Below are 11505 nucleotides of genomic sequence, written 5' to 3' on the forward strand. Positions count from 1 at the left end.
TTTATTAACATGATAAGAATGTTCCTGGAAAATGTGGGGTACGTGCAACAAACTGTGCATTCGAAAGTATTCAGACCCATTGACTTTTTCCACATTTTGTTAAATGACAGCTTTATTATAATATTGGTTAAATACATGTTTTCTTCATCAATCTACACACAATACCCCATAATGACAAAGGGAAAACAGGTTTCAATTTTTTTTTAAAAATGTATTCAAAATAAAACAGAAATACCTTATTTACATAAGTATTCAGACCCTTTGCTACGAGACTCGAAATTGAGTTCAGGTGCATCCTGTTTCTATTGATCGTCCTTGAGATGTTTTTACAACCTGACTGGAGTCTGTGGTAAATTCAATTGATTGGACATGATTTGGAAAGGCACAGACCTGTCTATATAAGGTCCCACAGTTGACAGTGTATGAGTCCATGAGGTTGAAGGAAAAGTCCGTAGAGCTCTGAGACAGAATTGTGTAGAGGCACAGTTCTGGGGAAGGGTACCAAAATGTCTGCAGCATTGGAAGTCCCCAAGAACACAGTGGCCTCCATCAATTATAAATGGAAGAAGTTTGGATACACCAAGATTCAAATTAGAGCTGGCTTCCCGGCCAAACTGAACAATCGGGAGAGAAGGGCCTTGGTCAAGCAGGTGACCAAGAACCCCATGGTCACTCTGACAGAGCTGCAGCGTTTCCCTATGGAGATCTCCAGCACTCCACCAATCAGGCCTTTCTGGTAGAGTGGCCAGACGGAAGCTACTCCTCAGAAAAAAGCACATGACAGCCCGCTTGGAGTTTGCCAAAAGGCACCCAAAGGACTCTCAGACCATGAGAAACAAGATTCTCTCATCTGATGAAGCCAAGATTGAACTCTTTGGCCTGAATGCCAAGCATCACATCTGGAGAGAATAAGACCAGCTGGCCAATACCACCCCTACAGTGAAGCATGGTGGTGGCAGCATCATGTTGTGGGGATGTTTTTCAGTGACAGGGACTGGGAGACTAGTCAAGATCGAGTGAAAGATTAACGGAGCAAATTACAGAGAGATCCTTGATGAAAACCTGTTCCAGAGTGCTCAGGACCTCATACTGGGGCGAAGGCTCACCTTCCAACAGGACAATGACTCTAAGAAGACAACGCATGAGTGGCTTCGGGACAAGTCTCTGAATGTCCTTAAGTGGCCCAGCCAGAGCCCGGACTTGAACCCGATCGATCATCTCCAGAGAGACCTGAAAATAGCTGTGCTGTGACTCTCCCCATCAAACCTGACAGAGCTTGAGAGTATCTGCAGAGAAGAATTGGAGAAACTCTCCAAATACAGGTGTGCCAAGCTTGCAGCATCATACCCCAAAATACTCTAAGCTGTCATCGCTGCCAATGGTGCTTCAATAAAGTACTGAGTAAAGGGTCTGAATACTTACAGTATGTAAATGTGATAATTCACTTTTTTCATACATTTGCTAAAATTTCTAAACCTGTTTTTGCTTCATCATTATTGGGTAGTGTGTGTAGATTGATGAGAAAAAAATCTGAAACAATTTCATCCATTTTTGAATAAGGCTGGAAAGTAACAAAAGGTGGAAAAAAATCAAGGGGTCTGAATACTTTCAGAATGCACTGTAAGACAAAAAATTAAAAGGGTTTGAGTGAGTGGACAAACTGGTGTTTCCAGGTGGCCACACACCTCTCCAAAATGTTCATAGTTCCTAAGTCATTTCAATGCACTTTTATGACTCAAGGAATAGTCTTCAACTTTAATTAAGGTGTTTTTTTGAGCTCTCCTATGCCATTGAGAAAGTAGAGCAAGAACACTTGTAGTTGTTTTGTTTGGAACACAGCCTGCATCCCCGCCTCTACACAATTACTGTTTTAGTTTAAGAAATCCGTAATCTGTCCATTATAAATTGCAATCTTGGTCAGGTGGGCATATTTTAAAGCTTATTCTATCACCAACCTGACCACCTAATTACAAAATATGATCTTACAGTGTGAAGCTTTCACACAATAATTCAGAGAAGTAGACCATAATTTTGGTGCTTATAGAATGAAGCCAAAAATGCATTCAGATGGGTCCTCAGCTCATTCTCTTCACAACACAACAAACAGGCTCATTCTATTCAGGACAACCCAGGGTATAACGTCATGTCATCTTGTAACTGTACATCAAACATAGTGATCATAAACACTGACACTGTTTATTACTTGAATTTTATAAAATGGAAATGTGAAGTGAAGATTTGGACACGGCTATTTGCTTGTAATCTTCAACGTCTTCAATTATAATCTTCAACGTCCCATCTTTCAAAATACATAGTCATTTCAGCACATACATAGTCATTTCAGCACATACATAGTCATTTCAGCATTTCCTTCACTTAGACAACAAAACATTTTAAAACATTGCCCAATTAGCAGGAGGGATGGGGGAAACTTCTTGTCACGCGCAGTGCTCATGTTCAGAACGTCTGTCAGTCAAAAACCATACTCTGATGTCATCTAGAGCATGTTACTGTACAGTGACTGCATTCCAATTTAGGTGTTTATCAGTGTCCAAATCTCGGGTACAAGTGTAAAGGGCCATGTGCCTTGCTCAAGGGCACATCGGAAGATTTTCACCTTGTTGCCTCGGGTATTCGAAACAGTACCTTTTCTGTTACTGGCCCAATATTCTAACCACTAGGCTATCTGCTGCATTATAAGCTCATAATATACGTGTCTAATGTTACCATACCTACTATACATGCCATAAAGTCTATGTTCTGACATTTGGTTTCTTTTCTGGTATTTGTGACATGTGAACCACTGTCTCTGTCCATGGTGCTGATTTCATATTAGATCCCCTGCATTGTGTGTTAGTGTCTCTGTCCATGGTGCTGATTGTGGTTGCTCTATGGCTTTATGGCACATGGCAGACTAAAGATGCTAAAACACATGACATCATACAGTCCAATGTAAGAAGTTAGGGACCAACATGGAACCAGGCCAAATGTTTCCCAGGAAATAACTGACTTGGTGTCCTTCAGAACACTTCCAGATGGGTAAAATCCCCAGGCTACAATTGCCAGGGTCTAGGAACCATCACGAAACTTGAATAAACACCAAGATATAATGGCCAGGGTCTAGGAACCAACATGTAATTTGTATAAACACCAAGCTTTGAAGGCCAGGGTCTAGGGACCAACATGGAACCTGTCCCAAATGACACCCCTTTCCCTATATAGAGCACAACTTTTCACCACAGCCCTGGAATAGGGTGCCATTTGGGATGCAGACATTGCTCATGGGATAACTGGTCCTTGTCTGGTTGGTATGGAGAGGCTACTGCAGTGTTTGCTCTGCTAACCTTCTCTGTATCTGACTGCAGCATCTGTTCAAGCCCAGAGAGAGTGTGTGTGTGTGTGTGTGTGTGTGTGTGTGTGTGTGTGTGTGTGTGTGTGTGTGTTGAAGCCTAGAGCTATGTTACAGTATTTCCCTGCTCACTCCACCAGTGCCTGTTTTAATTAGAAGCGCCAGGAGAAAGAGATGACTTACCTGCCAGCTACCATAAACATATTCACCACAGTTCAAAGATGCAGTCAGTCATATCAGAAGTTAGCAGACTCATTGCTTGCGAACAACAGCTAGAAAATTGAATAAAGCAACATGTTTTGAAGTTCACTTTCCTTGCTTTGTCTAACAATGTTATAGTGAATCGAGCAAATACATTTTGTGGGTCAGAGTGCGGTATTTATTTAGTTTAATCGCACAAACATTTGTTAGCACGTTTCTTACACTGGCTTTAGCCACGGAGGTAGCAGGCCTACCAAGGCAAGCACAGAGGGGTTGCCTAGCAACACGTGCCTCGGAGGAATACAACATTTGCAGAGCACAACAAATTAACATGATTTGTAAAACTGTTCGGACTGAAAATCTAGCACGACAGCTAAAAACAGCTAAAAACGTCTTCGAAATTAATACTATTTCAGCTAAAAGGGATAACTATATAACAAAAAAGATACATTGAGACATTCACTAATCTTCAGCTATTTACATATAATATAAAGGTTTTTGTGGACAAAATGTTTACTTACTCAACCTGTCCCCTCCTTGTTCGGGCGGCGTTCAGTGGACCGACGTCACCAGCCTTCTAGCCATCGCCGCTCCATTTTTCATTGTTCCATTTGTTTTGTCTTGTTCCCCGCACACCTGGTTTATATTCCCTAATCACACTGCATAAATATATTCCTCTGTTCCCCCCCCATGTCTTTGTGTGGACTTGTTTTGTTTTGTGTTGGTTGTATCGCGCCAGTCTGTTTTTCCCCCCCTGGCATTGCTGTACCCAATTTGGGGAATTATTGGTGAACCTTATAGTTATATTATTGACGGTATTTTGCTCTTGTCACTTTTGCCGGTTGGCTTGAGTTGTAGCTGTTTGCTCCTGTCTGTTTGTTGCTCTTGGCTAATAAAGTCGCCTGATCACCTATTCTCTGCTCTCCTGCACTTGACTCAAATGACCAGCAGCAAAAACCCTGACACAACCTTTAATTATATTAACCTCCTATCTAAACTGCCCACTTGAACTGGTACTGAGGGCAGAGAGAGTGTGTGTGTAGCAGAGTTTGGGAATGAGGGTTGGATGGAAAAGCACATCTTAACACAGATATATTGTCACGAGTCCGACCGAGGGCGTTTCCCCTTCCCGGGCGGGTGGCGCTCGGCGGTCGTCGCCTATTAGCTGCCACTGATTGTCTTTCCTCCCCCTCCTTGTATGTTTAGTGGTAGCACCTGTTTATGTTTAATTAGTTTGTCTTTATTAGACAGTTGGCCCGCCTGGTTGTTGTGCGGGATTATTTCAATGTAACCTTTGGCTCTGTTGTAAGAGGTACCTGTTAGTGCCTGGTCGTGATTTTTTCCATTGTACATTTTGATTCCCTGTGTTTGGGAACGTAACTTTTGTGAGCATCCTGTGGTGCGTTGGTGCTATTAAAAGACGCACAGCATTGAACTCTCTGTCTCCTGCATTTGACTCCACACCCACGACACCCGGAGCCTTACATATATGGTGAAGATATATCACATCTGTGATTCTTGTGCTGTATACATTAGCGGTCGACCGATTATGATTTTTCAATGCCGATACCGATTAATCGGCCAATAATTTTTTATTTATTTGTAATAATGACAATTACAACAATACTGAATGAACACTTATTTTAAATTGATATAATACATCAATAAAATCAATTTATCCTCAAGTAAATAATGAAACATGTTCAATTTGGTTTAAATAATGCAAAAACAAAAAGTGTTGGAGAAGAAAGTAAAAGTGCAATATGTGCTATGTAAGAAAGCTAAAGTTTCAGTTCCTTGCTCAGAACATGAGAACATATGAAAGCTGGTGGTTCCTTTTAACATGAGTCTTCTATATTCCCAGGTAAGAAGTTTTAGGTTGTAGTTATTATAGGAATTATAGGACTATTTCCCTCTATACCATTTGTATTTCATTAACCTTTGACTATTAGATGTTCTTATAGGCACTTTAGTATTGCCTGTATAACAGTATAGCTTCCGTCCCTCTCCTCGCTCCTCCCTGGGCTCGAACCAGCAACACAACAACAACAGCCACCATCGAAGCAGCATTACCCATGCAGAGCAAGGGGAACAACTACTAGAAGGCTCAGAGCCAGTGATGTTTGAAACGCAATTAGTGCGCGCTAACTAGCTAGCCATTTCACTTTTGTTACACCAGCCTCATCTCGGGAGTTGATAGGCTTGAAGTCATAAACAGCGCAATGCTTGATGCACAACAAAGAGCTGCTGGCAAAACGCAAAGAAAGTGCTGTTTGAATGAATGTTTACGCACCTGATTCTGCCTACCACCGCTCAGTCAGATACTTAGATACCTGTATACTGAGTCAGATTATCTGCAATGCAGAACACACTAGATAATATCTAGTAATATCATCAACGATGTGTAGACAACTAGTGATTATGATTGATTGTTTTTATAAGATAAGTTTAATGTTAGCTAGCAACTTACCTTGGCATACTGCATTCGTGTAACAGGCAGTCTCCTTGTGGAGTGCAACGAGAGAGAGGCAGGTTGTTACTGCGTTGGACTAGTTAACTGTAAGGTTGCAAGATTGGATCCCCCGAGCTGACAAGGTGAAAATCTGTCGTTCTGCCCCTGAACAAGGCAGTTAACCCACTGTTCCTAAGCCGTAATTGAAAATAAGAATGTGTTCTTAACTGACTTGCCTAGTTAAATAAAGGTATAAAAATAATAATAATTGGCGCCCCAAAAAAAACAGATTTCCGATTGTTATGAAAACTTGAAATCGGCCCTAATTAATCGGCCATACCGATTAATCGGTCGACCTCTAGTATACATATACATAGGATTGAACAGCTTTGGATAGAAAACAGCTCTGAGCTAACCAACCAGGACCAAGAAAACAACTGTATCTGTAAAACTGTTGCTGTATACATACATATAAACATATTCATAAACTATACATGAACTGCATAACATGCATGCCAACACACTCAAGAAAATATGTGCCTTAACCTGTTGCGACGACCAAACCCGGATCCGGGATTCTATTTATAGACCTAAGCTCATTACCATAACGCAACGTTAACTATTCATGAAAATCGCAAATGAAATGAAATAAATATGCTAGCTCTCAAGCTTAGCCTTTTGTTAACAACACTGTCATCTCAGATTTTCAAAATATGCTTTTCAACCATAGGAAAACAATCATTTGTGTAACAGTAGCTAGCTAGCGTAGCATTTAGCGTTAGCATTAGCGTTAGCATTAGCGTTAGCATTTAGCAGGCAACTATCACAAAAACAAGTAAAGCCTTCAAATAAAATAACTTACCTTTGAAGAACTTCTGATGTTTTCAATGAGGAGACTCTCAGTTAGATAGCAGATGCTCCGTTTTTCCAAAAAGATTCTTTGTGTATTAGAAATAGCTCCGTTTTGTACATCACATTTGGCTACCAAAAAAAAAAAAATAAAAAATAAAAATAAAAAAAAAAAACGAAAATTCAGCCCTCAAAACGCGAACTTTTTTCCAAATTAAATCCATAATATCGACTGAAACATGGCAAACGTGGTTTAGAATCAATCCTCAAGGTGTTTTTCCACATATCTCTTCAATGATATATCCTTCGTGGAAGCCTGGTTTCTCCTTGCTCTCAAATGGAAAAATAATTGCACCTGGCTTTACGCTCCAATTTCGACGCAGGGACACCAGGAGGACACTTGGAAAATGTAGTCTCTTATGGTCAATCTTCCAATGATATGCCTACAAATACGTCACAATGCTGCTAACACTTTGGGGGAACGACAGAAAGTGTAGGCTCATTCCTTGCGCAATCACAGCCATATAAGGAGACAATGGAAAACAGAGCTTCAGAAATTCTGCTCATTTCCTGGTTGATGCATCATCTTGGTTTCGCCTGTAGAATGAGTTCTGGGGCACTTACAGACAATATCTTTGCAGATTCTGAAACTTCAGAGTGTTTTCTTTCAAAAACTGTCAAGAATATGCATAGTCGAGCATCTTTTCGTGACAAAATATCGCGCTTAAAACGGGAACGTTTTTTATCCAAAAATGAAATAGCGCCCCTAGAGATCAAAGAGGTTAAAGGCCCAGTGCAGTCAACAATATGTATTTTATATATATTTCCACAAGATTAGTTGGAATAATGCTGTGATATTGTGTAAAAGCAGTTGAGAAAAGACAGCCTGAAATGTCAGCCTATTTTGGTGGGATGGAGTTTTGGCCTGCCTGGTGACATCAGCTAATAGTCCAATAATAAAGAGAGTTCCAAACCTGGCTACATTGAAATTATTTGATATTGAGATCGAAATGGCTGCATTGGACCTTTAAAATATGCACACACTGAACTTCAGTACATGCATATGTACAAACTATTCACTGATTCAAAGGATTTACCTGTTAACAATGGTACACATGGACACTTGAAAACACACACACACAAACATGCCCACACACACACACACACAATTGCACACAGATGGATAGATGAAAGCCCATGTAAAGTAACCACCCAGATACAGACCAACTGTTGAATAGCTACCCTGAGCTACCAGGCAATTGAAAAACAGTGTTCATTGGCAGGTGATCAGAGATCTACTTGGGAATGACTTTACTCATTTGCATCTGACTAAGGCTCTAACGTGATGAGTTTAAAGGATTATGCCAACAAAAACAATACAGTATTTTTTTCCTCCAGCTGAAATTTCAGGCTCTTATTGTACTGCCCCTGTGGGTGATGCCATCTGATCATCATCAATGAAATTGTTGTCTAAGCCAATTACATTCATGAAGAATGACATACAGTTCTGAGAGGCTGGCTGTGTGTCAAGTACCAGAGAATACATCAAGGTAACCCTTGTGTACTAACATACATACTCTTTACACATGTGTATGCACACAAAGACACACACACAATGACAAACGCATATTAGAAGAACTGTGGTTATCACCAGTAACAGTGACTCACACATATTTATACAAGAAATAGACAAGTTTGCAGTGATTTGATGTCACAGACACTATCTGTATTCCGCTCTCTCTATCACACACACGCTCACACTGACACACGCTCACTCACTCACTCACTCACTCACTCACTCACTCACTCACTCACTCACTCAAAATCATCCGGTCTCTAAAATCTCAGGCGGAGGACAAGTTGAGAGAATATTAAATCTGCCATGGCAGCACACACACACACACACACACACACACACACACACACACACTCACTCACTCACTCACTCACTCACTCACTCACTCACTCACTCACTCACTCACTCACTCACTCACTCACTCACTCACTCACTCACTCACTCACTCACTCACTCACTCACACACACACACACACACACACACACACACACACACACACACACACACACACACACACACACACACACACACACACACACACACACACACACACACACACACACACACAATTACAGGCAGAAACTCACACACACACAAACATGGATGCGAACCCAGATACTGACATGGAATAACCCACAAATCTCCACGTGAACACACACGTCTTATGGCACACAACATATACCCACAAAATCATCCGGTCTCTAAAATCTCAGGCGGAGGACAAGTTGAGAGAATATTAAATCTGCCATGGCAGCACACACACACACACACACACACACACACACACACACACACACACACACACACACACACAAACACAAGCGCACACACACACACAGCGGTGAGCAGAGAGGATTGGTTTCATGCTGAGTGTTAGAGGCTGTGCTGTTTAGAGCGGTGGAGATCAGTAGCAGGGATAGATGTCATTAGGATAAGGCTTTTGCTCTGACTGAAGAGGTAAATGTATTTGAGGTGATAAAGAGAGTCAATCTTGTCCTCCAAGCGCCTGGTTGCCTCTGAATTAGAATGAGAATGGAGGATAGTGTGTGTGTGTCTATCTGTTTCTTCCTGTGTGTGCATATACAGGGCAGAGAGAGAGAGTTTGTGTGTGTGTGTGTGTGTGTGTGTGTGTGTGTGTGTGTGTGTGTGTGTGTGTGTGTGTGTGTGTGTGTGTGTGTGTGTGTGTGTGCGTGCGTGGGTGGGTGGGTGTGGGTGTGGGTATGGGTGTGTGCGTGTGGATGTGTGTGTGTGGATACGTGTGTGTGTGCATGCGTGTGTCTGTGTCATTGTGGTGTGTTTCTGTATGTGTGTGGATGTGGGTGTGTGTGTGTGGGTGTGTGTGTCCGTGTCATTGTGGTGTGTCTCCATATGTGTGTGGGTGAGGATGTGTGTCCGTGTCATTGTGGTGTGTCTCCATATGTGTGTGTGTGGGTGTGTGTGTCTGTGTCATTGTGGTGTGTCTCCGTATGTGTGTGGGTGTGGGTGTGTGTCTCCGTATGTGTGTGGGAATACCTGAGATGCTCTCTTCTAAAAGAACACTCCCGTAATACGGAAGCGTTACAGACTCAAGCCCCCATCTTGGAATGACAATGCCTCTTCAGTGTGACACAAACTACTTAATTTAGTCTGGACTGACTTCATTTTCATGATTTAGAGTAGTGAGGCCTTTCAGAGAGAAAGTGAGGACTTCATGCAGAGTACAGGTGAGGTCCGCAATTGGTAATTCTCTAGAGTGCCTGTTTTTAAATGTACAACATCTTGACACCAGTTAGAAAAGCAGAGGCACATCTCTGATAGAGGAAGAAATGTAGCATCTGGAAACATTATGAAACCTCTTGATTTTGTGTCCTTCACAAAGCATAAGCAGGTTACAACTGAATAAAAGGTTATAGATCGAAGAGGGATAAAAATTGTACAAACTATTGTTTTCTATTGTTTTCATTTCTACTAAAATCACATCAAATCAAATCAAATGTTATTGGTCACATGCGCCAAATACAACAGTGAAATGCTTATTTACGAGCCCCTAACCAACAGTGCAGTAAAAAAAAAAAAAAAATTGATAAGAATAAGAGATAAAAGTAACAAGTAACTAAAGAACAGCAGTAAAAAATAACAATACATACAGAGGGGTACCGGTACAGAGTCAATGTGCGGGGGCACCAGTTAGTTGAGGTAGTATGTACATATCGGTAGAGTTATTAAAATGACTATGCATAGATGACAACAGAGTGGCAGTGTTGTGGAGAGGGGGGGGGGGGGGTAACAATGCAAATAGTCTGGGTAGCCATTTGACTAGATGTTCAGGAGTCTTATGGCTTGGGGGTAAAAGCTGTTTAAAAGCCTCTTGGACCTAGACTTGGCGCTCCGGTACTGCTTGCCATGCGGTAGCAGAGAGAACAGTCAATGACTAGGGTGGCTGGAGTTTTTGACCATTTTTAGGGCCTTCCTCTGACACCGCCTATTAGCATTATTGATGATTTAAATTACAGTGATGTCCAAAACATCACGGTTGTTTCTTTACTAGAGTCAGACTCTCTGTTGATGATGGAACAGATCAGTAGAGACTGTGAGCAGCAGCTGCCCTTGTTCTTGCTGACTGGCAGCTGGGGGCATGGATGCCCACTGCCCACTGTGAGCTAGGAAGGACTGGCGCAGAGAAGGGAAGAGTTGGCATGTGTGGCATGCATGATGAAGGGATGGAAGGGAATAGAAGAAGACAATAGCAGAAGACTGACAGGGAGATGTGAAGGTGTAGGAGAGGAGAGGTATGTTTGACATTATTATGTCTGTGACTGGCTGCTGGGGTATGGACCTCTGGTGAGAGAGACGGACATGGGGAGAGTTATGGAGACTGATGAGAGAGAGAAACATGGGGAGAGTTAAGGAGACTGATAAGAGAGAGGAACATGTGGAGAGTTATGGAGACTGATGAGAGAGAGGAACATGGGGAGAGTTATGGAGACTGATGAGAGAGAGGAACAAGTTGAGAGTTATGGAGACTGATGAGAGAGACGGACATGGGGAGAGTTATGGAGACTGATGAGAGAGAGGAACATGGGGAGAGTTATGGAGAC

General features: G+C 41.9%; 1 protein-coding gene across 1 annotated transcript in view; it reads left to right on the forward strand.

Moving 5' to 3' along the window:
* Positions 1-506: 506 nt before the first annotated feature.
* Positions 507-11505, forward strand: part of LOC139372372 (uncharacterized) — a 17101-nt gene continuing 6102 nt past the window's right edge. The window contains exon 1 of the mRNA XM_071112085.1: positions 507-736. Coding sequence (XP_070968186.1) covers positions 507-736 — 230 coding nt within the window. The remainder of the gene's footprint in view (positions 737-11505) is intronic.

This window comes from Oncorhynchus clarkii, chromosome 18 (genome assembly GCF_045791955.1).
Source record: "Oncorhynchus clarkii lewisi isolate Uvic-CL-2024 chromosome 18, UVic_Ocla_1.0, whole genome shotgun sequence".
Lineage (NCBI taxonomy): Eukaryota > Metazoa > Chordata > Actinopteri > Salmoniformes > Salmonidae > Oncorhynchus > Oncorhynchus clarkii.